This window comes from Sturnira hondurensis, unplaced genomic scaffold, assembly GCF_014824575.4.
Source record: "Sturnira hondurensis isolate 20B ecotype Veracruz unplaced genomic scaffold, ASM1482457v3 Scaffold0014384, whole genome shotgun sequence".
Taxonomy (NCBI): Eukaryota; Metazoa; Chordata; class Mammalia; order Chiroptera; family Phyllostomidae; genus Sturnira; species Sturnira hondurensis.
Window position 1 is genome coordinate 30,369,937 of NW_028087015.1, and position 24,686 is coordinate 30,394,622.

At 35.1% G+C, this 24,686-nt stretch overlaps 1 protein-coding gene across 1 annotated transcript in view; it reads left to right on the top strand.

Annotated features, from left to right (window-relative positions):
* The window catches only part of CAND1 (cullin associated and neddylation dissociated 1), a 44,448-nt gene extending 21,897 nt beyond the window's left edge, over window positions 1-22,551 (top strand). The window contains exons 4-15 of the mRNA XM_037063104.1: window positions 492-615; window positions 2,276-2,532; window positions 2,619-2,724; window positions 7,249-7,394; window positions 10,874-11,166; window positions 13,103-13,244; window positions 13,580-15,073; window positions 16,045-16,140; window positions 18,090-18,259; window positions 18,340-18,504; window positions 20,123-20,230; window positions 20,997-22,551. Coding sequence (XP_036918999.1) covers window positions 492-615; window positions 2,276-2,532; window positions 2,619-2,724; window positions 7,249-7,394; window positions 10,874-11,166; window positions 13,103-13,244; window positions 13,580-15,073; window positions 16,045-16,140; window positions 18,090-18,259; window positions 18,340-18,504; window positions 20,123-20,230; window positions 20,997-21,221 — 3,326 coding nt within the window. The 3' untranslated portion in view covers window positions 21,222-22,551. The remainder of the gene's footprint in view (window positions 1-491; window positions 616-2,275; window positions 2,533-2,618; window positions 2,725-7,248; window positions 7,395-10,873; window positions 11,167-13,102; window positions 13,245-13,579; window positions 15,074-16,044; window positions 16,141-18,089; window positions 18,260-18,339; window positions 18,505-20,122; window positions 20,231-20,996) is intronic.
* Window positions 22,552-24,686: the final 2,135 nt, after the last annotated feature.

Genomic DNA, 24,686 nt, shown 5'->3' on the forward strand with positions numbered 1-24,686 from the left:
GCAGCATTTTTATTTTGTAATGAAGTTATGGAAATCTTTGGACTGGATTGATTTTATTAGAAGTTACAGTTATGTTTTTCTTTCTTTTTTTAGAGAAAACTTGTTAATTGTTGGTTTTAAAGTCACTGAAATTTAAAAGCCTAGGTACTAGTAAAGAGGGACTCCTTTGCGTCTTTCCAAGAACTTAACAGCTACTACTGACTCCATATTTGGCATTCATGTTGTGCAAGGTGAATAGTTGTCCACGAGAGCCCATTTGAATCGATACTGTTTTCCCTAGGTCATGTACTCCTTCTGCAGTTATGTCTAACTTTTGTCTAATAAGTTATTTTATTGAGCAACAACCCATTTCAAAATACATGTTTTTGTGACATGGATCTCTTGAATCTGTCATAATCAAGTTTATAGTTGTTGAATTAATTGGCGTCTTCGTGAATATAAAGTGGAATTCAGTATACTTGCCTTGAAATTATTGGTTTTTATTCATGCAGGCTCCGCATTAGCTGCTAATGTATGTAAAAAGATTACTGGACGTCTTACCAGTGCAATAGCAAAGCAGGAAGATGTCTCTGTTCAACTAGAAGCCTTGGATATTATGGCTGATATGTTGAGCAGGTAAACATGCCTATAATTTGTAGTGCTTGTAATATAAATATTATGTATGTTTGTTAAATCATACATAAATAGAATAAATATAATTACATAAATAATTAAATATATGCTATATTTAATTATATATTTAATTATATAAATATGTTAAATATATAATTATATTTATTCTATTTATGATATAATATTCTGGTTAATGAAACTTGGTCTAAAGTTATTCATGTTTAAATTGTGGCTTTTTTAAGTGTGTAGTTAGGAGTGAGGGGAGAAATAAGCTAATTATATTTACTGTGTAATACTACCTAGCAAACATGTTTTATGTGGTTTTGAGAAATTAATAAAATCTGTGATTTAAATATTTCAGCAAAGTGGTTTTTTTTTTTACTCTTTTATATTCTTAAATACAATGATCTACTTAGATAAGATGTACCTGTAGGCATGGCAGATGTTCCAGTTAATATAATGCTGTTTGTAAACTTCAGCAACCATGTTAATAGTAAATGTTTTTGAAGAAGAAGGAACTTGTCTTTTTACATCTGTTACTTTTCTACTTTTCTTTGGAAGTCAGACTTAGGGAGAGATACAAAGATCTAAACAACTCCTAAAGGGAAACACCTTAGACACCTGTCAATTTCAGTTTATCCTTGATTTGCGTAATCATTATACATTATCATTATTTGTGGCTAATGTACGTCAACTTAAATAATCAAGTGCCTTCATATGGTACATAATGGACAGTGTATACTTTACTGTAGGACTACAGATTAGAACACAAATGGCCATAAGATAAAATGAGAATAAATACTGATGGCAAGTGTGTTTTAGGGTTTAAAATGGAAGGATCCAAGAAAGTTTGTATGGAAAGAGTAGCATTTGAATTTAGTTTTGAAGAATGGATATAGCACAGGTGTATAGGCCCATGTATAGAATGGATCCTTCCAATCAACAATTGTAATGGAGTTAGGGGAAATTGTATTCTGGTTTTCCAGAATATAGAATGAATAGTAGGAAGTCGTTTTTGATAGATTGCAGTCATGTTGAGAAGGGTGAAGAATTTATACATAATTTGGTAAGTATTGAGAAGTCAGCGAGACTTTTTGCACTCTATGCCTTAAATGTTAGCATTTTTTTTGGCACATGGATATTTGGTTGCTGTTGACTCATTGAAGTACACATGTGAAATGAGTTAGAAGAGAGGGTTAGACCAACAGGTTAAGTGAAATTTAGTACATAAATGTGTAGAGGAATGGCAGTAGGGGGAGGGGGTAGTCAAGAGATGCTGGTATTTTACGTTGTGAACTGTGAAAGGACTGTAATGGAGGAAAAGCTATCTAATAGAGAAAATTGAGAGTTCTAGGAAGGGGGAAATGACAAGATCATTGTTCTTTTTAATATGCTCTCAAGAGTGTTGGTTGGATATCCTGTAAATGAGAATATAGGTCAAGATTCTAGAAAGTAATTTAGGGCTACAAATGTCAAAACTGCATTCACTCATGTTTTCAGTCGAGTTGGTATGTATAATAAGAATTTAGTTTTTGTTTCATTCTGATTTTGGATTATGTTATATAGATTTTTAATCTTCAGATACAATGAGTTCAGAGACCAAACATTTCAGTAATGCTCAAACATCCTGAATTTGTCATTTCTTTTTTTATTTTATTTTAAGGCAAGGAGGACTTCTTGTTAATTTCCATCCTTCAATTCTGACCTGTCTACTCCCCCAGTTGACCAGCCCTAGACTTGCAGTAAGGAAAAGAACCATTATTGCTCTTGGCCATCTGGTTATGAGCTGTGGAAATATAGTTTTTGTAGATCTTATTGAACACCTTTTGTCAGAGTTGTCCAAAAATGATTCCATGTCAACAACAAGAACCTACATACAATGTATTGCTGCTATTAGTAGGCAAGCTGGTCATAGAATAGGTAAGAAATGTTTAAATATTTTCAAGTTTTCTTTAATTAAAAAAAGTATTAATGGATGTTTTTAAGAACCAGTATGCTCTTCTTAGGTGAATACCTTGAGAAGATAATTCCTTTGGTGGTAAAATTTTGTAATGTAGATGATGATGAGTTAAGAGAGTACTGCATTCAAGCCTTTGAATCATTTGTGAGAAGGTAAGTTTTTAAGATACCTATTTTTAAATAAAATTATTCTTTTTAAAAGATTTAATTTTATTTTTAAATATATGTTATTGATTTTGCTACTACAGTTATCCCCTTTCTTCCCCTTTATTCTCTTCCCTGTACCACCCTTCCCACCCGCATCCCCACCCCAACCCCACCCCTTAGTTCATGTCTGTGGGTCGTACATATAAGTTCTTCTACTTCTTTAATCTCCCTCAGTCTATTTTATACTTACATTTATACTTCTTATTCCCTGTACTTATTCCTCCCATTCCCTTCCCCCTTCCAGGCTAGTAATTCTCCCTTTCATCTCCATTTCTGTGTTTCTGTTCTTGTTCTAGTTGTTTGCTTAGTTTGTTTTTGTTTTTGATTTTGTTTAGGTTCAGTTGTTGATAGTTGTGAGTTTGCTATCATTTTACTGTTCATATTTTTTATCTTCTTTTCCTTAGATAAATCTCTTTAACATTTCAAATACTAAGGGCTTGGTGATGATGAACTCCTTTAACTTGACCTTAGCTGGGAAGCACTTTATCTGTCCTTCCATTCTGAATGATAGCTTTGCTGGATAGAGTAATCTTGGATGTAGGTCCTTCCCTTTCATGACTTTGAATACTTCTTTCCAGTCCCTTTTTGCCTGCAAGATTTCTTTTGAGAAATTAGCTGATATTCTTCTAGGAACTTCTTTGTAGGTAACTGTCTCCTTTTCTCTTGCTGCTTGTAAGATTCTCTCCTTATCTTTAATTCTAGGTAATGTAATCATGATGTGCCTTGGTGTTTGCTTCCTTGGATCAAGCAACTTCTTTGGGGCTCTGAGCTTCCTGGACTTCCTGGAAGTCCACTTTCTTTGCCAGATTGGAGAAATTCTCTTTCATTATCTTTTCAAATAAGATTTCGATTTCTTGGTCTTCCTCTTCTCCTCCTGGCACCCTTATGATTCGACTACTGGAACATTTAAAGTTGCCCCAGAGGTTCCTAAGCCTCTCCTCATTTTTAAAAAATTCTTGTTTCTTCATTCTGTTCCAGTTGAATGTTTATTTCTTCCATTTATTTCAAATCATAGATTTAAGTCCCAGTTTTGTTCCCTGTATTTTTTTTATTTATTTCACTTTGCATAGCCTTCACTTTTTCCTCTATTTTGCAACCATATTCAACCATTTTTGAGGATCCAGATTACTGGTGTTTGAACTCTGCATCTGATAGGTTGGCTGTCTCTTTATCGCTTAATTCTTAATTTTTTGGAGCTTTGATCTGTTCTTTCATTTGGACAATATTTCTTTGTCTCAGTGGGGCCTTAGGTATTCACCGGGGCAGGGCAACCCACATCACTGCATTGAGGCACTGTCTGTGGAGGAGGGGTCAGAGAAGGAACAAATGCTGCCAGCTTTCCGTCATTTCCCCCACTACTCATAAGCAAATTGGGCGCTTCTAGTGGATGGATTTGGATTAGTTCTAGGATCCTGTGGGTCTTTCCAATGAACTCTCTGGGAGGCTGGGAGTTTCTCCCACTGTCCACAGGTATTTACAGCCAGAGGCTTTGAGACTTTATTTCCCCGGGCTGGAACCCTGGTTTGTGCAGTCTGTCTCACTCCCCAGTTGTTCCTCTGGGTTTCTCTGCACGCAGATGTGGGACTGCCTGATCCATTGCTGCTGCATTGCTGCATATCCTCTCCACCCTGGCTGCCTGTCTCAACCCCTCCTACCAGTCTGAATGAATGTTTTTTAACTCCTGAGTTGTTGGACTTCCATACAGTTTGATTTTGTGGCATTTGTGATTTTTTTTCAATTAGTTGTTCTTTTGGTTGTTCAGGGAGGCAAAGTGTATCTACTTATGCCTTCATCTTGGCCAGAAGCTCCCTATTTATTTATTTTTAGAAAGGAGAAGGGAGGGAGAAAGGAAGGGAGAGAAATAGCAGTCTGTGGTTGTGTCCCCTACTGGGGACCGGGCCTGCAGTAGAGGCACGTGCCCTGACTGGAACTCAAACTAACTGGTGAACCTTTTGCAGGCTGGCGCTCAGTCCACTGAGCCACATAAGCCAGGGCAAAAAATTTTATTGAAAATAGAATAACAATTAAGATCCAGATTAGGTAGATGGTGAGATATTTTACTGACAGCCAGCAATCTGGCCAGAAATGTATAAATGTATAGCAAATTTTGTAACTTTTCAACAATTTTTTGAGGTTTGTCACATCCATTTTGCTAGAGCAGTGGTTCTTAATCTAATAAAATCTGCAAGTGTACTATTAGGGACCATGTAACAGATTCCCCCTCCCCCCCCCGAGCTAGTATAGTAGCACAATACAGAGACTTGAGACTTCACTGGTGGTGGTTTGCAGCAATCCCTTGCTACTCATGGTTTGAAGTAGCTTTATAATTGTATTGGATTGTTAAAATCAGAAATTGTGGGATTCATTTAATCAAGAGACAAGTTACTCTATTATTTCAGAGTGTATATGTATGTTTCTCTCTCTCTCTATAGACAGATTATATATATATATATATATATATATATATATATATATATATATATATATAATCTGTCTTCTTAACATCTAGCTAGAAGACCAAGACTAGAAGAATGTGCACTGGCCTTTTCATGGTAATCCTAATTCCTAAAGATCAAGTCCATACAGGCTTTAGTCTGTTAGTCATATATTGAAAAGGTACAGCATATAATAGTCTCCCTTATCTGTGGTTTTTCTTTCTGAGATTTCTGTCAGTTGCTCCAAAAATATTAAATGGAACATTATAGAAGTAAGCAGTTCATAAGTTTTATTTTTTATTATTTTATTTTTTATTGCATTTTTTTCCATTACCACTTAGTTTCCTTATATCCCTGCCTCCCATTCATCACTGTTGTCCATGAGTCCTTTTTCCTTTTTGTTCTGTCTACCCTTAACCTCCCCCTAGCTGTCATCTGTTCTCCATCTATGAGTCTGTCTGTTTTGGTTATTAGTTCAGTTCATTAGATTCCACATATGAGTGAAATCCTACAGTGTTTGTCTTTCTCTGACTGGCTTATTTCACTTAGCATAATGTTCTCTGAATCCATCCATATCGTCGCAAAGGGTAAATTGCATCGTTTTGCATAGCCTAATGAAATCTCACACCATCCTGTGGGAACGTGAAACATCGATTTGTCCAGTGTGTCCATGCTATATATGCTTGAGACCTTTAGCTGTCTCTGTTATCAGAGCCACTGCTGCATGTTATAGCATGTCTTTTACTTAATATAGTCATGTGCTGCTTCATGACAGGGATATGTTCAGATATTTCTTATTAGGTGGTTTTCTTGTTATGCAAACATAGAGTGCACTTAAACACATCTTGATGGCATAGCCTACTGCATTCTTAGGCCCTGTGTTATACAGCCTGTTGTCCTGTAAGAGAGCAAAAGTAATTTTCTCTCTACCCTTTTGAGTTCTTGGTTGAGACTGCTTGTACTAAGACTAATTAGCAAGAAGAAAACAATATGTATACCTCATATGTATGTATACCTCAATATGTATACCTCAAAATAATATGTATACCTCATGTCTATATGGCAGATGCTCATGAAAACTAACTTGCCCGAATGGCTAGAGCCACCACTTAAATACCATCTTTAGTCGGAGAGAAAAGGTGGTGTTAGCAGTGGGGGGGTGGGTCGGGTGGAGTTGGTTATGGGAATTTACAATGAACAAGGGTAAATTGTTATACAGATTTGAATTCTAGCCTTCATTGATACAAATCTTTAGCGATAAGGTCATCTCCCTCTTTCTAGTACAGCCAAGGAGAAACCATTAGAAATAGAGATTTTTCCTTAAAAATGTAAATATCTTTTACACAGAGTAACTTATACTTGGTCTTCTGAGATTTTCTCATGTCTGCTATTATATTAACCAGCCTAATGTAATCCTTGTGCCAAAGAAACTTATCTTGGGGTGACAAATTCTGTTCTCCCATAAGCTCCTAGGCTACAAACCTATTTAGCATGTTACTGTATTGAATACTGTAAGCAACTGTATGACTGTAATGGGTCCCAAATGTAAGAGTAGTAAAGCCAGAAGTTCTGATATGCCACAGAGAAGCCATAAAAGTTTATGTATATATAGACAAAAACAATATATATATAGGGTTTGGTACAAACCCAACAGTAGTTCCTGGTTGATACTGTCTGCAGTACCAACGAAGGAACTGATGGATACATAAAACTGATGGATAAGGAGGAACTACTGTATACAGAATTCTCTATGCTACCCCCCCCTTACATACTCTAACATACCATTCTTGTAAAAATCATTCCGACTTCAGAGATGCTAAAATGTGACGGTTAAAGTTCATGTTAAAATTGCTTAAATAAGTAATTTGATGGGAGAGAAAGATATAGGGGCATTGGTGTTGAGATGGCGGAGAACCACTTTCCTATGCTGTATTAAAGGGGAGGAAAAAATCTGGTAACAAAGCAAAATGTAGCAGGGACTGAGTCAAGGAGAAAAATGCAGTTACTCAAGACAGCTTTTGTTTTCTTTCTTCAGATGTCCTAAGGAAGTATATCCTCATGTTTCTACCATTATAAATATTTGTCTTAAATATCTCACCTATGACCCGAATTATAATTATGATGATGAAGATGAAGATGAAAATGCCATGGATGCTGATGGTGGTGATGATGATGACCAAGGTATTTCAAATTAAATAGAAGAAATTTGTTAAATTTTCATGAAAGACCACTGTTACATAGATGGAGTTGCACTAATAATTTATTTATAATAAATAAATTACTCCAAATTGCACTAATAATTTATTTATTTATAATAGTGAAAATGAAAGTGACCTCAATATTTAACAATAGCAAATTGATTAAATAAATTATGGGGATCCATGTATTGAACTGATGTGCAATATTTTCTAAACATGTTCTAAAAAAATATTAAAGCAGTTAATAAGTTGAGGGAAAAGTGGGTAGCAGAAATTACTGTGTCTCAGTTTTCTTAAGAAACAAAATTCAGCCCATTTAATTTGAAGATCTAACTGGTTTTAATTAAAGGATTTATGAATGAGACAGTTATCCCATCTGGCAATGAGAAGGTCTCTCTGAGAGTTGTATAAAATGAAGGATTTTTTATAGGAAGAAGGGTAGGGCAAGGGAGTTATTAGAGAAAGGAAATAAAGGGTTATTTTGGGGCTCGGACATCTTTTCTTAGGGAGAGGGTTTTATTTATGTAGACTGTGTCTTTTCTGTAGAGGATGGAGAGAGCCTTCTGTAAGAGATTATCTTATGCTTGACCAGAATATTCCTAGTATTTAAGATTGTGTTTCTGAGAGAAGTTGAAATTGCAGTCAGATCAGGTATTAAATTTAGGTTTGGTATTATGAGCTCTTAGTACCAGTGATGCCATTTGGGGCCGGTGGATTTTTTTTTTTTTTTTTAACAATTTAAAAAAAATCTGCAGAAGAAATCTAACTAATACTTTCCTCATGGCTAGCAATTAAATGAATTTTGTTCTTCATTGTTCTTCAGATTTCTACAAAGCATTTGTTAAGGAGGGAAATGAAGATTATTTTTGTAATGACCTGTAGATAAACATATTCAGAGCAGTGTGGTTGGTTACTTTATGTGTAGTTACTTTCATGAAAAATTCTAAATATTGTTTGAGGCTCCATTGAGCTTTAGATTATTCATAATGAAGCTAAACATTGCTGAGGCTCTTAAGATTGATATGCTATGACTTGTGATATTTACTCTGGAAGGGAGTAGCACTTCAGGGACGTAGGGGTTGCCCAGACTTTGTTGTTTGCTACTGTTAGAAGAATCATAATGGAGATGTCTAAGTGGGTAAGTAACTACTACGTAGTTACTAGGTTGTTACCTAGTAACTACCCATATACTAGGTATACGAGTTGGTGGATTTCCTCTCATTTTTTTAATCATTCTTTTTAGTTTGATTCTTTGAATGAATTTATATAATGACTTTTGGATCTAGTTTTGCAGTGATGGACAGGATTGTCAGTGACCTCAAATGACTGACTCTCCCTGTTGCTCAGTTTCAGCACCATTTCTTTATATAACATTCAGGATACCCCACTCCTGGTTTTAGCCCTGTCTTTGTGATTACTCCTTCTCAGTCTCCATACTGGTTCCTCTTTATCACCCTGACCCTTAAACTTTGGAGAATTCCAGGGCTCAGTCCTTGGACTTTTCTTTTATATGCGTATGTTCTTGTTGATTTTGTCTAGTCTTCTAGCTTTGATGTCACTGTGCTGAAAATCCAAATTTTATCTTATCCCAGCTCTTTCCTGTGAATTCCAGGTTTATATATATAGCTATTTAATTGATTTACTGAATAGATGTCTAAAATATCTTCTCCTCACCCTCCTTCCATCCCCTGCCCAACCTGATTCTTTAGCGTTTTCTATCTCAGAATGGCACCTCCATTCTTTTTTTAGTTTCTCAGGCCAGAAAATTTGGTGTTATACCTGATTACTTTTTCTCACTTTTCTTACATCTCTTGCCTCCCCTCATCCCCAGTCTCAGGGCTTTTCCCTTACTTTATATTTCAGCATTTTAATTTTGTTCATTACACTTAATCACTTTCTGGCATTTAATAACTATTTTCTACTTAGCAGGATATAAGCTTCATGAAGGCAGAAATATTTAGTCTTTTTATTGACTGCTATATCTCAGTGCCTAGGATAGTGCTTGACACACAGTAGTCACTCAGTAAATGTGTTGTATTAATGAAGGGAATCTTAGGTTCTAATATGAATATCCTTTGAAAAAAGCTGTAGCAATGTATTTTCCAGGTTTTGATTGTTGGTTTTTAGTGTACTTAGATGAAAAATCAACTTCAGCTGCTGTATCAGTTACATACAGTGATTAGGATGTTTGAATTTTTATACCTTTTTTAAAATAAAGTGTATTTCTGCAAAGTTATCCTATATCTGAATTGCCATGAGAAAAACTTTGCTTATTTATTTGCTTTTAAATATTTTATAGTACCTTGTAATTTTTATTAAAATAGGTATTGATAAATAAATCATATGCCTTGGGTTTAGTAGTATTTGGTTGGGTTTTCCTATAATGTGCTAGGAGGACATGAAGTAATGAGATTAGACAACTTTATTATATATCCTTGGATTTTCCTAAGGCATGGCTGGCTACCTGTCATTAGCTAATGGGAATAGGTCAGTGAAGAGATGGTATCTTTTTCCTTCACTGAGGAATCATTTCAGGGCTTTACTCTTTTCTAAGAATAACAAAATTGTTGTTAGATAATTTTGGACTGCCCTGAGAACTGCTAATTTTTTTTGCCATCCTTCATGTTACTCAACTGATTCATCCTGCTGCTGTTAGAAGGAAATAATTTTCAGAGATTTCACACACACAAAAGTAATCAAGCATACATAAATGGGATGGAATTGTTAACATTTATGGTTGCATAATTGTTTTAAAGTTTAATAAGAGTTTGGAGAAGATGGTCCTCTGTTACATGGGCAGAATTTTCTTGTTATGATTGAGACAGTGTAATTTCTCTAAACTACATTAACATAGTATCTTGAAAGGTTACAAATATGCACATTTGTTCTTAACAGCCCCCCCATTAATAAGTTTAGTGAAAAGTCTTGCAGTCATAAAGAAAGTTGATGTCAGAATTCTTTTTCTCCCCCAAAAATTATTTCTACTGAATGTCCTGAGATAGCTGTTTTTATCACATCATCAATAGCCACACATCTGTTTTATGGGTTATCTTATAAACTCCCCAGTTGTTGTTTGATTTTTCAATACTGTCAAGTGAGTTCTTTGAAGTGAACTTTTATTCATATTGTTTAAAAGGCTGGGGCATTTATGATTTTGCAAATATTTATGTTCTAAAGAAATTACTGTTAATGATTTTAAAGGGTTAATAAGCAGCTCATTACTCACACTATAAAAGAGGTGTTGTTTAACAGTTTAAAAACACAATTACAATTTTTCTTCAGAGGGGTTATTATGTGTAAATTTATCAAAGTTAACTTCATCTGTTCTAGTTCTTCATAAACTTATCTACTGTCGTATATGTTGGTGAAAAGTTAGAAAACTATCTTATTAATAATTCACTTACTATATTAAAAATAAGCTTTTTCTATGATTAATAGCCTGACATTAAAACTTCTCTTTAGGGAGTGATGATGAATACAGCGATGATGATGACATGAGCTGGAAAGTGAGACGTGCAGCTGCTAAATGCTTGGATGCTGTGGTTAGCACAAGGCATGAAATGCTTCCAGAGTTCTACAAGACTGTCTCCCCTGCACTGATATCCAGATTTAAAGAGCGTGAAGAGAATGTAAAGGCAGATGTTTTTCATGCGTATCTTTCCCTTTTGAAGCAAACTCGTCCTGTGCAAAGTTGGCTCTGTGACCCTGACGCAATGGAACAGGGAGAAACACCTTTGACAATGCTTCAGAGTCAGGTTGGTGTAAAGTATGGTTTTGAAAGTTATGCTACTAAATATCCTTTAAAAATGGTATTTTTAATGTGGAAATGGAATTCCAGAACATCTTTAGAGACACAAAACTCTGAGATATGTTTGTATAGTAGTTTATGTTTATTCATATACCTTACTTGTATATAGTTTATTTTGATTGAAGTTTTCTTAATTGTACTAAACAATAGTAAAATAATTTTATGACTTAGTAAAATAATTTTTATCTGTGATACTAATGGGGGGGGTGTCTTAGGACTGTGGAGTCAGACTACTTATATTGTAGCTGGCTTCCCTTCTAATTTAGTTGTGTGAGCTTAGATTATTCATTTTATTAAACCTTTTTTCATTTGTAATAAGGGTATACTTAGAACTGTCTGCCCAAGGTAATGGTAGAAGAGATGATCTGTGTAACATTAAATATAGTGTCTTTACATAGTAACTACTTATAAATAGCATCTCTTATTGTTAATAAAGTACACATTTTCACTTTTAGGGCATCTTTTCTAAGATTGTAAACATTACATCTATATAGCTCCTGTTTGGCACATGGTTGGCATTTTCCTATCACACATGAAATCCCTATGGCAGCCCAGTGGAATGCATAGTTGTTTTTTATTTCTTAAAAAAGATTGTATTTATTTTAAGAGAGGGGAAGAAAGAGAGGGAAACATCAATGTGTGGTTGCCTCTCACACATCTCCTACTGGGAATTTGGCCCACAACGCAGGCCTGTGCCCTGACTGGTAATGGAACGAGGATCCTTTGGTTCGCAGGCTGGTGCTCTATCCACTGAGCCACACCAGCCAGGGCCATATTTGTTGTTTTTTAAATCCTCACCCAAGGACATGCTCGTTGATTTTGGAGGGGTTTAGGGGAGAGAAACATCATTTGGTTGGTTGCCTCTCATACAATCCCTGACTGGGAATTGAACCTGCATTTTTAGGCATGTGCCCTGATGGGGAGTCAAACCTGTGACCTTTCAGTTTATGGGATGATGCTCCAACCAACTGAGCCATACTGCCTATGGCTTTTATTTATTTTGTTAATCCCACTTGTCCATTTTTATAGATTACAAAACATGTGAGCCAGATTAAACAACTAAACCAAGGGAGAGATGTACATACCATATCTACCTTGTTTTCAAGTAGGACAAATTAAAAAAAATTGTGGTGAACATTGAAGATTAATTATAGAAAGAAATAAGGTAAAGTATATGGGTATATGAGCAATTGAAAAAGTGTACAGAACTTAGGTAAAATCACAGGAAATTCTGATGATACTGTGATGAATTAGGTGTTTTGTCTGTAGTTCTCAGATCATTGATTGATATATGTGGCTTCATCTTGGCATTCATAAAATTTATTAGTAAATCTTTACTGTAGGTTTTCCCAACAGAACATTAGACTAGAAAGTAAAGAAGCATACATTTTTTAATCATATCCCTGCTGCTTGTAGCTATGTTTGAAGTGAGATTATTATAATGGCAAACTAAAAGCAAAAAAAGAAGGCTCATTTAGTGGTTTCTCTTTTATAATTTGTCTTTTTTTCCTTGAATATTTATCTGTGCTATGTTAAAAAAGACATTTATAAATTATGCTCTGAAAATTTCTGTTGAAAACCTTATATTTGGTTAGCTTTCTATTTAATCTTGTGCATTTCATAATTAAAAATTAAAGAGACTAATTTGTTTTGCAGAAAGCTAACAATTTTTCTTTCAAGTATTAAACAAATACAGTTAGAAGAGATTGGAATTGATGCAACGAAGTTTGTATCTAACAGTATTGTTAGCAGTTAGAGGAATTAGAAATTTAACCAAAAAAAGGATAAATTCTTCCCTTTCTTTTCATCCCTGGTAATTTGTGTTAAGTGTGCTAAAGGAATACCAGTAGCTGAAACAGCTAATGAGTGTGTGGTAATTACAGGTTCCCAACATTGTTAAAGCTCTGCACAAACAGATGAAAGAAAAAAGTGTGAAGACCCGACAGTGTTGTTTTAACATGTTAACTGAACTGGTAAATGTATTACCTGGGGCCCTAACGCAGCACATTCCTGTTCTTGTACCAGGTATGAAAGAAATAGCAAATCACTTTTGGAACTTAATATAGACTTTATTATAAAGACTAGATAAGCTTAAATGTTCCTTCAAGAGGATAATTTGTGACAACTTAATTTGTACGTAGAACTAACTTTGTTGTAAAACAAACTTAAAGTTAGAAATTGGAAAGTTAAAAAGTTAAATCTTAATCCTAAAATCTTGGGCTCTCATATAGATTGCAGTTTCTTCTACTTTAGCGATAATGTGATGAAGTAGAAACTAGTAATATTTTAAGGATTCGTTTTTAATTTTTCCTTTCATAAAACTATGCATAAAATTATTGGATTTTTTATTGGCTTTTTAGGAATCATTTTCTCATTGAATGATAAATCAAGCTCATCAAATTTGAAGATCGATGCTTTGTCGTGTCTGTATGTAATCCTCTGTAACCACTCTCCTCAAGTCTTCCATCCTCATGTTCAGGCTCTGGTCCCTCCAGTGGTGGCTTGTGTTGGAGACCCATTTTACAAGATTACATCTGAAGCACTTCTTGTTACTCAACAGCTTGTCAAAGTAATTCGTCCCTTAGATCAGCCTTCCTCGTTTGACGCAACTCCTTACATCAAAGATCTATTTACCTGTACCATTAAGAGGTTAAAAGCAGCTGATATTGATCAGGAAGTCAAAGAAAGGGCTATTTCCTGTATGGGACAAATTATTTGCAACCTTGGAGACAATTTGGGTTCTGACTTGCCTAATACACTTCAGATTTTCTTGGAGAGACTGAAGAATGAAATTACACGGTTAACTACAGTGAAGGCGTTGACACTGATTGCTGGGTCACCTTTGAAGATAGATTTGAGGCCTGTCCTGGGAGAAGGGGTTCCCATCCTTGCTTCATTTCTCAGGAAAAACCAGAGAGCTTTGAAACTGGGTACTCTTTCTGCCCTAGATATTCTCATTAAAAACTATAGCGACAGCTTGACAGCTGCCATGATTGATGCAGTTCTAGATGAGCTCCCACCTCTTATCAGTGAAAGTGATATGCATGTTTCACAGATGGCTATCAGCTTTCTTACCACGCTGGCAAAAGTGTATCCCTCCTCCCTTTCAAAGATAAGTGGATCCATTCTCAATGAACTTATTGGACTTGTGAGATCACCGTTATTGCAGGGCGGTGCTCTCAGCGCCATGCTGGACTTTTTCCAGGCTCTGGTTGTCACTGGAACAAATAATCTAGGGTACATGGATTTGTTGCGCATGCTGACCGGTCCAGTTTATTCTCAGAGCACAGCTCTTACTCACAAGCAGTCTTATTATTCCATTGCCAAATGCGTAGCTGCCCTTACTCGAGCGTGTCCTAAAGAAGGACCAGCTGTAGTAGGTCAGTTTATTCAAGATGTCAAGAACTCAAGGTCCACAGATTCTATTCGTCTGTTAGCTCTCCTTTCTCTTGGAGAAGTTGGGCATCATATTGACTTAAGCGGGCAGCTGGAACTAAAATCTGTAATATTAGAAGCCTTCTCGTCTCCTAGTGAAGAAGTCAAATCAGCTGCATCTTATGCATTAGGCAGTATTAGTGTGGGCAACCTTCCTGAATATCTACCATTTGTCTTACAAGAAATAACCAGTCAACCCAAAAGGCAGTATCTTCTGCTTCATTCCTTGAAGGAAATTATTAGCTCTGCATCAGTGGTGGGCCTTAAACCGTATGTTGAAAACATCTGGGCTTTACTGCTAAAGCACTGTGAATGTGCAGAAGAAGGAACCAGAAATGTTGTTGCTGAATGTCTAGGCAAACTCACTCTAATTGATCCAGAAACTCTCCTTCCACGGCTTAAGGGGTACTTGATATCAGGTAAATACCTAGTTTTTTTATTTAAAAAAATTTTCAGTTATTAGCAGTTGGTTGCCTTAAAAGATGCCTTATGTGGAATTTAAAACATTCTATATCTTGTTAAATATAGGACCCATTGCCCAATGTTATAATATGAAGCTATTTTCGAATGACATTTTGTATAAAAGAGTAAAGAGAGCATAATTAGATAATGGTTAAATGAATCTGTTCTAGTGTTCATTATGTCCTAATGTTATTCATTTGTCTTAAAATATGGTAAAGACAGGTATCTCTTGAATTAATATATCCTGAGGAGCTTGCTAGTAAAAATTATAATGCTAAAATTAATGCATGTAACTAGTTCAAATAAAAAATTCTAGAAGAGTTTTCAGATTAACCAGTGTGAATCCCTTTAGGCCAAGTAGAAGGTAATAATAGCAATTTTTTTTTAGAATTTGCTTTCTTTCTTGAATTAAAAACTAGAAGATACTATAACAATTTATGGATATTAATAATTCCCTTTTGTGAGGGCTAGGTCCTCCACTGCTACTCTGTCGGGCCTCCTTCTTCCCAAAAGAAAGTATATTGAAATATACTTGTGAAATATAGGGTCTAGCACAAATAACGCCCCTTCATTATTACAAAATTATAAGCATGTAATTCTATAACATAACAATATCACACTCCACCACACTATATGACATTTTAGGTGAAATGTTCCAATTAAAACTATAAACTGCTCACTCGTATTATTACCCCACCAACCACACTCAAGCAGGCCTTCCTTGTGCTGGACTCTGTGATGAGATTATGTTCACGAGTAGACTTTGCCTGCTCTGTTAGCACTTCGATAGTAATACCCTGGGTGGCCAAAGAGGATTTTTACAAATTGAAGACTCTAGTGTTAGGTGGAGTGGTTTGAAAAATGATAAAAATGTCCATGGATTTTAGTGGGCTTACATACCAATAGACTGAAATTTATTTTTAATTAGGCTCATCATATGCCCGAAGCTCAGTGGTTACAGCTGTAAAGTTTACTATTTCTGATCATCCGCAACCTATTGATCCACTACTAAAGAACTGTATAGGTAAGTGGAAACAAAGATAAACATACTGGTTATTTAGTGTTAATTGTCACAAAGTGAATTATTTCAATAACTAAAAATATCACCAGGGAACTCAAATACTTTTAACGGTCTGGTAATGGTTTCGTTAGAAAGGTAATGCACAATCTTACATTCTCTCATCCCTTGGCTTTATATGGTTACTGGATAATTTTGCAAATAACTGAAATCAGTAAATACATTAGGTGTCTTTAGAGTCAACTACACATTTGATAATCATATTTTAGGGATGACCTAAAGTAACTAATGAATAAAGGGGGAAAATATTTCATATATCTAAATAGTCCTGAAGTTTCCACTTAGATAAATAAATCTTAACTTGAGCTGTTAGGGCCCCAGTTTTCTGTTACTACTTGTAACCCTTCAGTTCCTGAGGGGATCTGCTGAGACTTCCACGTGTAAGGTGGGAACAACCTGGAGTGAAAAAGATGATTACCAGAGAAACTAAGAGGAGATACTCCAGAAATGGCAGGGCTCTCTCTGTTTCTGTGAGGACAAGAATCAGTGTTTAGGATTGTTTCTCCATGGTGTCATAACTTCTCTGTGTTGTTTTCACCATCAGTTTTCCTAGAGTTGGGAATAGTAGCTAAAAACCCTCAGAGTATTGTTTAGTTCAGTATTATTTGTGATTATAAGAACATCTTACAACCACTTAGGTAGCTTTTTAAAAACTGAAATTCCTAGACCAAGGACTTGCGCACCACTGATGCTAGTCCATGTCACCATTTGTTCGTAATAATAGCAGTATTTTACGTGCTTTACTGAAAGCATCTTGATTCTAATTAGTATTCTCATTTACCATCTTTGTAACTAAAAAACCAGGGTGAAGAGGTTTAATCTGGTACATTTAAAATCTTTTTGAACTCAAGCTGTCTCCTAATCTTTTTGTGTAATCAGAATTTTCCTTGAATGGTCAGCATTGAGTTTACCAGTCTGTGGTGTCTGAAGTACTTTCTTCCCCCGATTTTTTTAAAATGCTGCTGTGGTACATTTAAGTCTTCCAGCACCTCTCTCTTCTGCCCTGTGTATTCTAAAAGATTGCTGATGGTAGGGTGGAGATTACATAATGATAGCTCCATGTGAATACCAGGTGCATACCAGACATGGTATTCAACAATACGTACATAGTATTTATTCTGCTCCATAGCCCTCAAAGGTTTATAATTTTTATTTTATAAACTGTGGGACCAAGACGTTTGCCTAAAGTAACTTGCCAAAAGTCACAATTGACAAATGAAGCCATTTGGATCATCATCTATATTACTCCAAAGATCTTTGCTCAATCTCTTCTCCACGTTTGTTAGAAAACCAGACTTATACCTGTTTTCAAGTGCCTAGGTGCTTGCTTTAGCTTTTTGTCCTATGTCAGGTTTCATTTTCTTCCTTTTGCGTTCTTACCCTCTCACTAATTCGTTAAAGATAATAATAAATACGGCTTTTAGAGGCACATTTCTCTTTGTCATCTGGTAAATTGTGTACTTGGTCACAGTATTCCATCTTTATCAAGCACTGGATCTGCCCTCACCTTGTTTATCTTCTTTTGATCCAGGGCAGTCATTCAAATTATTAGGCCCTGTGCCTGCTAGCTCCCTCACTTCTCTTTGCAGCCCACCATCTTATAAAGTATCTGTGAAAGTATTTAGGGTACTTTTTGGACTCACACTGTGTACCCTCTGCATTATAAGTGCTTGAGAGTTGGTTGTCAATTAAATACACTCACATTGAGACATGAGAGTTTACCTGCTGCTGAAAGAAACTGTATACTTAGCATTTTTATCATGTTCTTCTCTGACCCACATTGAAGACATGGGAATAATACCAACAACAATAAACTATCAGTTTAGAAAGAATATAATGTATGTTTTATTTTATGCTTACCGTAATTGTATGTTGCTCCTCTTAAAATTTTTTAGGTGACTTCCTGAAAACCTTGGAAGACCCAGATTTGAATGTCAGAAGAGTGGCCTTGGTCACATTCAATTCAGCAGCACATAATAAGCCATCTTTAATAAGGGATCTTCTAGATACTGTTCTTCCACATCTTTACAATGAAACAAAAGTTAGAAAGGAGCTTATAAGAGAGGTAAGCTACTTAGATTACACTTTTTCTAAGGTCATCTTTTACTTTTAAGTATATGCACACATTCTTTTGTGTTTCAACAGGTAGAGATGGGGCCATTTAAGCATACAGTTGATGACGGCTTGGATATTCGAAAGGCAGCTTTTGAGTGTATGTACACACTTCTAGACAGTTGTCTTGATAGACTAGATATCTTTGAATTCCTAAATCATGTTGAAGATGGTTTGAAGGACCATTATGATATTAAGGTAAGATGTTTGTGCTTGTTTATAGAACATTTTAGAAAACGTAGTAGCTACAGTGACTTTTACCTTTGTAATTTACTTTTATTTATTGAGAAAAAATTGGTTTGCTAGTCATGAACTATAATATGCAAAAGTAATAGTGGTACAATTGTAACATCAGTTACCATACACAGGAAAAATCCAGAAACCATTTCCTTGGAGGAGGTAGTCAAGTCTAAGTGAGCGGGAAATTCTAAGAAATTCTGTGCCAGCTTGCTTAGCATGTAGTCCCTACATACTTTCCCTCCTAGATACTTTTAAGAAGAGTGCAGACTGGTTTTGCCATTCAAAGTATAATCTGTGATCTCTTTGCCTTTTCTTAAAAGCATATTGCAGTTGCTACCCACAGAGGATTTTCTTAGTTTCCCATCATTGCCTTGGCTAATTCTCTTTGGCTGTCTCTGGGATCATTCTACATAATAACCATACTATTTACCTAAATAAGGGATTTTTGGTTTTAGTCTATATACTGGCTTCAATATCAGGTGTTTTGTTAAAGGGTGACATGGAAGAACTGTTTTCAGATACCTAAAGCAATCCATGTAGAAGTAGGTAGAAAAGAAACCATACCACTCTCTAATAGAGCATGAACATTGCTCATAACTGCTCTTTGTTTTCTGATATGCCCATGTCCATTTTAAATGTGAACTATTAAAGGGTGAATTGAAAAACAGTAAGTGCATTTCTCTTTTTCTTTTCCATCGATGGCCTTTTGATGGCTGAGGCCAAAGTGGTAGTTGAGCAGTCAATTCAGCCAGACTCAGAACTTCAACTTGCTTGTTTCCATGTGTGGTAGTAACTTGGCCCCTCCCACAAAATATTAAAAAGAGCCCCCAGGGGAGTAATAGCATCTTCTGTTTAATTGTACAGTTTATAGTCCAAGAGGAAGAAGATCATGGATTACCAGGTTTTATATAGATAATCTGAATAACCCCTTTTTTCTTTTTAAAGGAAAATTTGCTAAGAAAATTAAAACTTTTCTCCTGGTTGTTATTTTCTTATTTAATGGTTTTCCATTTTGGTGTACATGAGCTTTTTAGTTTTTTCTTTTTTAAAGTTATAGATAGGGCCAGGGACGGAGGGAGAAAGAGTGAGAGAGAAACATCAGTTGCCTCTCATATGCACCCTGACTAGGAACGGAACCCACAACCCAGGCATGTGCCCAAGGAATGGGCACATTCCTAGGCATGTGAATGGGAATCGAACCAGTGGCTTTTCCCTTTGCATAAAAGATGTCCAACCAGCTAAGCTACCTTGCAGGATGTACATGAGCTTTTTCGAAAATTCTAAATCTATGGCCCTCTCCTAACAGGTTACGTTAAAGTCTCTGGGAACAGGGTAAAGTTCCTCAGTTCTAATGTGTGGTTGAGATTGAAAACCAGTTTTCTAGTTGTTACTATATTAGGACCACATCATATGTAGTACTTGTAACTAAAATGCCTCAGATAATGTTTGTCACAATTCTTTGAAGTAGATTACATTAAAATAAAACTTTATGGTGCATGCTAGTTGTTTGTTAGAATTTGGAATTGTCCTTAGAAAATAATGCAGTGCCTAAGTTGTCTTTTTTAATTTGTAATAGATGTTAACATTTTTAATGTTGGTGAGACTCTCCACGCTTTGTCCAAGTGCAGTACTGCAGAGGTTGGACCGGCTTGTTGAGCCATTACGTGCCACCTGTACAACTAAGGTAATCGTTGATAGACAGCAGGTTAGGCCAGACTTGGTGTATTCAGGGTTCCTCGTTGATTTTATACTGCAGTTTTCCTAATTTAACCATATGTACCAGTAGGTTTTGAAAGTTAACCTATTAAATGTGGGTTTTTGAAAAATTAGCAGTTTAATGCTGTTCTTTAAAGTTTTTATGTATATAAATAACAATGGTATAAATTTTGAGCTACTGATATAGGATAAAGGGAGATGGGTCCACAAAAAAGAAAATGCACTTTTGGAGACGAGGAGGTGGGATGTGGTAATAATAGGAGACTTTATATGAGAGTGATGACATTTGAAATGGATGTTCAAAAGTCAGATATACTTTTAAATTCAGAAGGTAAAACAGGAGTTTTCATATAAAAATAATTCTATGAATTAAGGCACAGAGATGTCAGTTATGTGGTGTGTTTGAAGAATAATGAATGCACAGAGGAGCAGTTTCTTGGTGGAAGCTGAAGTAGGACTTGCTGAGCAGGTAAAGTTGAGGTTCTCACTCTTTCAACCATGATGGCTCTGGATTTTCTGTTTTCCTATTGGGCTTTGAATAAGATATTCCCTTAAAGAGAAAGGAGACAGACTGCTGCTAAAAAGTTCAAAAACAACTATGCTTTGAATATGTGACTTTGGGACCTATGAAAATAGCAACTTTATTTACCAGAAATTTCTAGGTGCTTAAGTTTTGTTCGTATTTAAGAGCTTGTCTTTTATAGCATATAATACAAATTTACTCAATGTTACAGGTAAAGGCAAACTCAGTAAAGCAGGAGTTTGAAAAGCAAGATGAACTAAAGCGATCTGCCATGAGAGCAGTAGCAGCACTGCTAACCATTCCAGAAGCAGAGAAGAGTCCACTGATGAGTGAATTCCAGTCACAGATCAGTTCTAACCCTGAGCTGGCAGCCATCTTTGAAAGTATCCAAAAAGATTCATCATCCACTAACTTGGAGTCAATGGACACTAGTTAGATGTTTGTTCAACACGGGGACCATGACATTGACCATGATGCACTGAATTGACAGGTTATTACTCATGACGTGGAAAAGGAAGTGTCTAAAAGCTTCAAAATGTTCCACTTTTGTTTTCCTTCATGAAGACAGTTTGGCTTTCTTCCACTTTTGTTTTTGTAACATTTGTTTCAGAAATATGTATTTCCATAATCCAGAGGTTGTAAAACCACTGTTTTAGTGGTTAGGACAACATTTAAAATGGAAACTAAAAGTTAGGATTTATGGAATATGGAGATAGGGTCCAGGATCATTTGCCCTGTAATGTTTAGGATTAAAATGTTAAAATTTTGTGACCATGAATTTCTTTCTTTTATAAAATTTCTCATTTAAAAATCAAAAAATCTGCAAGACAAAACCATGTTTCTTTCTTTTGTATAACTTTGTTTCAGCAACATAAATTGATTTTTAGCTGGCACATAAGAAGATCTGTGTAAGATTTGTTCCATTTCAGAGGGTTTAGCAATTTAAAAAAGATAATAAGATATCATTTTTTTAAAGTACAGGGATCAACATATCCCTGTTGCGCACACTAATTTTGCATGAGCAAGTTTACAAATAATGTATTGTCTGTAAAGCAGCATGTGCAGATTATTCATTATACAAAAGTTAAAATAAGTATTGTATTAGTGCAATTTGCAGATATTTTATTTTTGCACAGAAAACATATTTGGAGAGAGAGTGAGGAGTAAATTTTTGAAATTTGGTTTTCTTAATGCCAGTCTGAATTTGCAGATGTTTTCAGCAAATCAAGTCACAATAACAATTTATCACTTTTTTTCTATTATAAATTTTCTTACACATTTAAAATTTAAGTATTTAAGTACACAGTTTTTCTCAGTTACTCATTTGTGTGTGTGTGTTGCCACTTAGAAATTATATTCTGAAGGCCAGGTTTTTATTCATTCCGTTTGGATCTCTACATCCTTTATTGAAGGATACAAAAACTGTGTATGCTTTTCAAACTTAGTTTTAGGAAAATTCTGAAGCCGGCTATCACGGGTTTGTTAGCTAATACATAGTCTTTTCTTTTAGTCAGATTTTTCCCCTTCTCTTGTAGAGCTAATTTACATATTGTACTTAGTAAACATTGACTACTTTTCCTGATTAAGCCGGGGGTCGTTGCTGGGGGAAACAAGGCTTTGCAGTACCGTATCATATTTAAAGTTTTAGTTAACATGCCCTTCAGTGAACTCATTTCACACTGTAGCCTCTTCCTTCAAATTTGTGGTGCTTCTGTAACAGTAAGAATTAACTTCTAAAATAAAGACATCTCCTGATGCTGTGCAAACATAGTTTACATGTATTGAAGGAGGCAGTTAAATTTAGTGACCAATTTTAAGCAATCATATATTTGAAAACTGCACCCTTTATTTTTGAAACTGTGAATTAGAAATACTTTTTCTGCTGTATTACCTGCTTTAACGTCCAAATATGCATTGATTTGAATTGGTAATATACTGTGGTTATTAGATTAACAGCTTAAATTTGAATATTCAGATGATAATGCATAAGACATCATTACTGTAAGGATTTTGAGTAGTACATTGATTCAGAACATTATATGAAGTTGGTGCCATTTCAGAATGTGGCAGGTGGTAGTCTTATACCATAACTTGCATAAAATTGTAATAGAAATTTATTTTCAGATGTTAGTATATTATGTACTATACATTACCGTGGTATAGATGTTGTGGATATATTTAAATATTCGGTTACATGGTTTCACAATAAATTACAATACTGCAGGCTCTAGGACCAAATAGGAGACTGGCATGCATATGTTGTGTGAATATCTTAATTATCTAAAGTTAAATGCAAATACTTTTCATGTATTGGATTTTTTTAACTTTCCAGGATATACTTTTTTTTTAAAGTTTGCAAGATGGCTAATTTTTTTAATATAGGTGAAATTTTGTCTTTTAATACAAAAATAGATTCTGTTCTTTCTGGTAGTAGAAGTGGTTTACTACCATGTATAAAATTGGTAACAGAATAACACTTAGATTTTGAATGCCAAGTCATACTGGTTAACTGCATACTTCCATCGCTGATGTCCTAATACTGGTACCATGGGTGTAGGGTGTGAGGCACAGTCATTGTCCACTTCTCACACTGCTTCCTGGTCTTGTAAGATTTATTAACAAGTTCTGTGTAGCATCTCTACATACATAGTTTCTTCAGGAGATCTAAAAGTTAAGAAAACAGCTGTTGGCTGATTTTCTTGAAGGTATTTAAATTGTTTAGATCTACCTGATTTCTTTTTAAAGAAAGCTCACTATGGGGTTGCATTTTGAAGTTAGGTTATTTTACGAAACTTAGGCAGAAAGGAAATTTGGTATGACGAAACCTAAGCTAAATATTTATAAAATCAATAGCAATGAATAAATTTTAAAATAATGGTCATATATTCATTAATGATATCTAAAGCTTCTTAACCACTGGGAATTAGACTTCTTAAGAGGTTGGAATACGATGACTAAATCAAATGTTGACTATTTATATAATTTTTATGTAACCAATTAAAAAATTCAGTTAACTGATTAAGAGGCCTTATTGGCTGTAATTAATCACATGACAAAGTATACAGTAATATCTCACAGTTTAAGCAGTTGACCATTTCTGCCCACTTTAATTTTACACAAAGTTTAAATCATTAAAATTAACTGCCAATTTCAAGACATAATATGCTTAATAACTGTTTTGATATTAAAGAGCTTTAAAATTCATCAAATTTTGGATTCTAGCTCTATCTCAAATTGAATTCTAGCTTTTAACTGCCACCACAGATTATGTTTTTGAAATCTTACTCCTGTGTGGAATGGAAAATGGACAATACAGCATTCATTTTACTGTTTGGAAAAAGGATATTATGGATTTAACTGACTTTTCCAGTTGAATAAAACTCCTTTGTTACCTTTAGTTGCAGAAGTATTTGGTGGCAAGCTGCCATAATCACCAGATAAGACCACTAAGGAATATGTATACTGAAATTACATATTTTCCTTTTGCAATACAGTAACTTGATTTATTTTCCTATTAATACTAGAAAAATAAGATTTGTGAACACTTGTACTGCAGTTTAGACAAGATCTATCAGCATGATTTTGCTCTTTGTAACTTCAAAAGTTAGCTTTAAATTCAAACTTTGTTTTTTATGACATCATAAAAACCAATTTGCCCTGGCCAGTTGGTTCAGTTAGTTAGAGCATTGTCCCATGTACCAAAAGGTTGTGGGTTTGATTCCTGGTCAAGGCACATACCTAGGGAGCAGGTTTGGTCCCCAGTCAGTGTGCATGTGGGAAGCAACTGATTGATGTTTCTCTCCTGTCCTCTCTCTCTAGAAATCAACAAAACATTCCTGGTGGAGATTAAAAAAAAAAACACACAACTTCAATGAAGACTAAGGGGGAGTACTGCAGATAA